Genomic DNA, 4,940 nt, shown 5'->3' on the forward strand with positions numbered 1-4,940 from the left:
GCGACTGGGGCAGCTGGTGGGAGGTGGTGGGTGTCGTGTAGCTTAGCAACTCCCTCGGTGGACGGCTCGATTGATATGCAGCTTTGTTCAAGTGTCTCTTCTCTCTGAGCCAGAGAGGGGGACGCCTGAACAAAGCGGGCCTTATTGAAGCTTCCCCTCCTCCTTCTCTTTGCCCAGGCACAGCGACGTGGGAGGACAAATATTTCAGCTCAAAGGAACTGAGACTCAAACTTAACAACAGCGGCCCCGAAAGTGTAACTCGAAGTTGGGGGGGGCTGCTGACATCTGTGAGGGGCCTCCAGGTGTCCCCCAGCTAAATTAAAGCATTATAGTATTCAAACAGAGGTTGTCTGTGTACTACAAAGTTCTTAATTCACTCCAAACAATCAATGGAAATTAAATTAACTGGTTAAATCTCTTTCTGCCTGGGTCTAATATGAGCATTTGGTGTATGTGATATTAAAATATCTGATATTTATATTCAATTATTTAAATATAACCTCCTCTGTGTGTTTGTATATCTGCTGTATGACTCACTCAGGAGTTGCCTGTTTTATTAAGTTGTGGAAACCAGGAAGAAAGACTCAACTTCAAATGTTTATTGAGTAAAAAGTATAAAATGGACAGTCAATATCAAACTCAAAGGAAAAAAGTCTTTTTTTAAAGGAACACTTCTTTATCTCCCACATTGTCAGATGAGATCAGTTTGTGGCACTCTTGGATTCTTAAAAATATGTTGGATTGATGTTTTAAGTTACTCTTGGATTAGTCTAAGAACACGAAAATGCTCATGAGAACGCATCTTAAACCTAAACAATTCACATAATACCTGTCCCAGAGTTCCTGCTGAGTCAGGTTCAGTGTCGGGACACTTGACTCCTTTCTGGTCCCAGAGGACCAAATATGAGCCGGTTCTGGCCCAACCACAGCCGGCAGGTTTGGCTCGGGATTAGAGGAGTTTAATTGTGCTGATTTGGAGGCCAGCAACCAGAATCAAAGTGATCTTAACTGGACTGATTCAAGGTGCCTTCAGGTGGTGGTGTGTTCACTGTGTTGAATTTGTACTTTGTATGTTTTTTTTTATCCTTTTTTTAACGCTGTCTATTCATTTCTTGTCCCTGAACTGATTCCTGAAAATCAAAATGATTCACAATTCGTGAAATGGGAACAAGGTAACATCATATTTTTACTGTCTGTCTCCAACAACACCTGTATTAATTAAAAGTCACCTGCTGACAGCTGACGGGCCGTTATCTAACGATTGTTGAGTGACCAAAAGTTTCTTGAGATCTTTGAAACCTTCATCTCTTCCTTCTGATTCACTCATTGCTGAAAGTTCTTTTTCTTCTTCAGCTGCAAGATATAACTTGAGTTTGTTAACTTTAAGTTCAGATGAAGTTCTGGTGTTTTGGTTTTGTTAAAATTAAATGAATTGTGTAGCAGTTAGCCTGCTAGTTAAATACTATCAGAAGAGAAAAATACACCTTCCACAATTATCAATATACAAGATTTACATGTTGTATCTCGTTTATTGAACACTTGTAGAAAGAGAAAAGTAAAGATGACAATTTTTACTCTATTTTAATATCTTGAGTTGTGGGCGCAAGATCCATATGTTCTGCATACACATAATTATATATCTTATACCTGATCAATATCTTGACCCATATATTATCTTGCACAGACAAGATAGTGTATCATATCGCGATCAGTTTCTGGTAATAATGAGATAGAAAGTAAAATAAATGACATGGTTGTTGTGCCCAGAAGAGATTGTAACATTATTATTATAATGAAATCTATAATCTTTTATAATCTAGGTTTTAAATTGAGTTTCTGGCTGTAAATTACAAATTAAAATACCTTTTTTTTGATAATTTTTTAGGTCAATATCAGTTAAAAAGAAAAAAGAAATACTTGGGTCGGCAAGAAATTCTTGTCTGCTCTCCCCAGTAACTGGTCACAGAGCGACTGTTTATTATGTCTGCAGAAACTCAAAGGCCAACTGTTATTGTGAAGCTGTGACCTTCAATAATTGAATAATGACAAAAAAGGAACGTCACAGTCGGGCATGAGCAGCTTTTCTCCTTCAGTGGGTGTCGAGATCGCTGCTGCGTAGCATTCCTTCCAGTGGAGATCAGAGTCAAACATCTCTCTTTTTCCAAATAAAACCAAATCCACGAGGATCCTCCATAAAAGTTCAGGTGGTTTAAGAATTACTGGAACTCTTCTGTTTCACTCTCTGTCTCTCGGACTGTTTTTCCTTCTTTGTTTGGACAACAAAAACATTTCTCCTTCCCCCATTTTTTTGTGTTTCTCTATTGTTTTTCTGTCTTTTCTCTCTGACTTTCTTTGCACTCTTAACACCAGATTTAACTCTGAACTGGACCTGCAAGTCTGCAGATTTAAATCAAATGCTTTATAAGAAAAATGTTTATATTTTACAACAAAATATCAGTACATTTTAGACCGTGCTGACAATGCACACATACTCTGTTACTGTTTTTGTACATATATGTAAAAACATACATTAAGCTTTAGTTTAACAGGTGGCGCAAACACTCTGGCAGCCACAGCAGCTTACAATGTAATTTGTTTAGAGAACTTACAGGATATGACTGAAGCTATTTTATATTTTCTTATTATCAACAAATCCAACATACAGACCAAAACCAACACTGTTAGTCTCTCAATACTTTCTGACTTCCCTCCTCTCTCTGTTTAATATGTAAAAAAGGCTCAGCTGGGCACTATACTTATAAAACATAAAACATTACTCAGAAGGAAATAGTTCCTTTGTTGGGGATTATTTTCAGCAGTTTATTAATCCACATTATTAATCTACTGAGTGTTTCCGGCAGCAGGACGATGTACGTGGGACTGAGTCAAAGAGTGAGATTCATTTATGTGTTTTTAATAGTTTTTGGACAACAATGGCACAGAGGAAGAACACTTTGGATACACAGACAATGTTAGTAGATACATTCATCGTTGGTTTGGTCTGCACTTAGGATTTATGGACAATAAGAAAAACATAGAATATCACCAGACCAGAAGTGATTCTGCTGCTGGAACAAATCCACTAAAACGTATAAATTCCTATTTAAAACAATAAGTAAAAAAAAAAAAAAAAAAAAACACTTTCATAGTTTTACTGAACATATTGTAAAAAGTGTAACTCAGCTTATTAATATTCCCATAATTAGTGTAATAAAAAGCTCTGTAAACACAGATAGAGCATTCATCAGCAGCTCTACTGATTATAGCAGTTAATAAAGTTTAAAAAAGACATTTTAAAAATACAGGGAGTTACTTACAGGTGATGCAGAAAATCTAAACTTTACTAAACCAATAAAAAGTAGACCAATAGAAAAACTTCACACTGGATTGTTTCCCGTAGTTATAAAATGATGATTGATCTCTAATATGACCTCATCCCATTGTTTACCTGCTGTGGGGACGCAGTGTAAATCAGGTGCAGCAAAACAGCAAAATCATGTTTTAAAAAAAGAAAACAGCTCACAAAGTTCACAGCAGTCAGTCAGTCTGCAAAAAGTCTCAGTGTGTGTCTACAGTTTCAGTTTATCCACATTAAAAACCCCCCGAACTCTCTAATACAGTACTTAGATCAGATAGTACTAATATCCTGATGAGCATTAGAAAATTATTAATAACTATAAAATGTATCACAAAAACAGGATTAAAGTGGAAAACACTAAACTCTTTAAAAAAAACCAGAACATCCTCTATACTGAATATAATCTAACACTCCTACAGTTCATACAGACATTAAAGGGTTTCATTCTGGTTGTTCATCATCTCCATCAGTCATACTGATATTTCTTTCTAGTTAAAAGCCGAGATCTGAGAAAAATGGTGATTTCACGAATATAAAAAAACGTCTGACAGGTCAAGAAACAGAAACAGTCCGATGATCAAACAGGTTGGAAACAGTCGACATCCATCACAGTTACTTACTGTTTCCACTTTAACCTACTACACTCACCGTAGTTGTAGTTTTACCTTCATTAAAATGAGTTTCACTGCCAGGTAAAGGGGTTTACAGACTATGGGCATTAATCTGCTGCTACATCAGCCTCCACTCTTCTGGTTTCATTAGATGTCGACCCCGACTGCAGGGCTTCACTCCCATTCAGCCACAAGAGCATCAGTGTTTGTTCTGGAGGAAAACAGGATCAAACTGAAAATATCAGAGTATGTTAAAGCATAAAGATTTTACCTTCATAGGAACTAAAGATACCAAAACTGAACCAGGAGAAACAGACAGATATACAGAGTGTGATCTGGATAAACTGTTTGTGTTTCCCGAGTTCTTCTTAATGAAATCAACGTGCCCTCAGATCTCCGCTATTAACTTAATGAGTGCAATATTATTACTATAACTGCTGGAAACGATGGATAAAGCAACAAAATGAAGACCCGAGTCGTAATAACCCTAAATGATGTGTTTAAATGGAGTCGTGGGCCTCAGCAGGGCGTCCCGATGGCTGTCGAAGAGTCTCTCGCTCTGTCGTAGCACACTGCTGGTTCTGCTGCCAACATGCTCTTCGTCTCCTCTTTGCTGGAAGGAGACAGGGAGGACGGAGAGGGCGACGTGGGCGAGGAGAGGTTGGAGGTGGCGGTGGTGGAAGCGGAGGAGGACGAGGAGGAGTTGCCGTCGGGGAGGCACTCTTCACAGCAGCAGCAGCAGCAGTCCATGAAGGCCTGGCCCAGCGAGCGGCACAGGAACAGCAGCAGCACCGGGGTGGCCGAGCAACGCAGGAACAGCAGGAACTGTCCCATCAGACCCAGCGCGGGAAGAACCAGAGCCGGGAGCTGAGCGGACACGTGGTCGGAAACGTACGCCAGGGTGATGTTACAGACGCTCTCCGGCAGGTTGCACGCGATGTACAAGACGGTGAGTGCCACCACCGTGGAGC

General features: G+C 39.2%; 1 protein-coding gene across 1 annotated transcript; it reads right to left on the reverse strand.

Annotated features, from left to right (window-relative positions):
- Positions 1-2,422: 2,422 nt before the first annotated feature.
- On the reverse strand, positions 2,423-4,934 carry LOC118328057 (G-protein coupled receptor 37-like 1). Its single transcript, XM_035661661.1, has one exon. It carries the CDS (start codon positions 4,801-4,803, stop codon positions 4,489-4,491), a length of 315 nt encoding a protein of 104 aa, XP_035517554.1. The 5' UTR covers positions 4,804-4,934; the 3' UTR covers positions 2,423-4,488.
- Between the last annotated feature and the right edge of the window lie 6 nt (positions 4,935-4,940).

Source organism: Morone saxatilis, unplaced genomic scaffold, assembly GCF_004916995.1.
Source record: "Morone saxatilis isolate NCDOM2014 unplaced genomic scaffold, NCSU_SB_2.0 Contig18, whole genome shotgun sequence".
NCBI classification, from domain to species: domain Eukaryota; kingdom Metazoa; phylum Chordata; class Actinopteri; family Moronidae; genus Morone; species Morone saxatilis.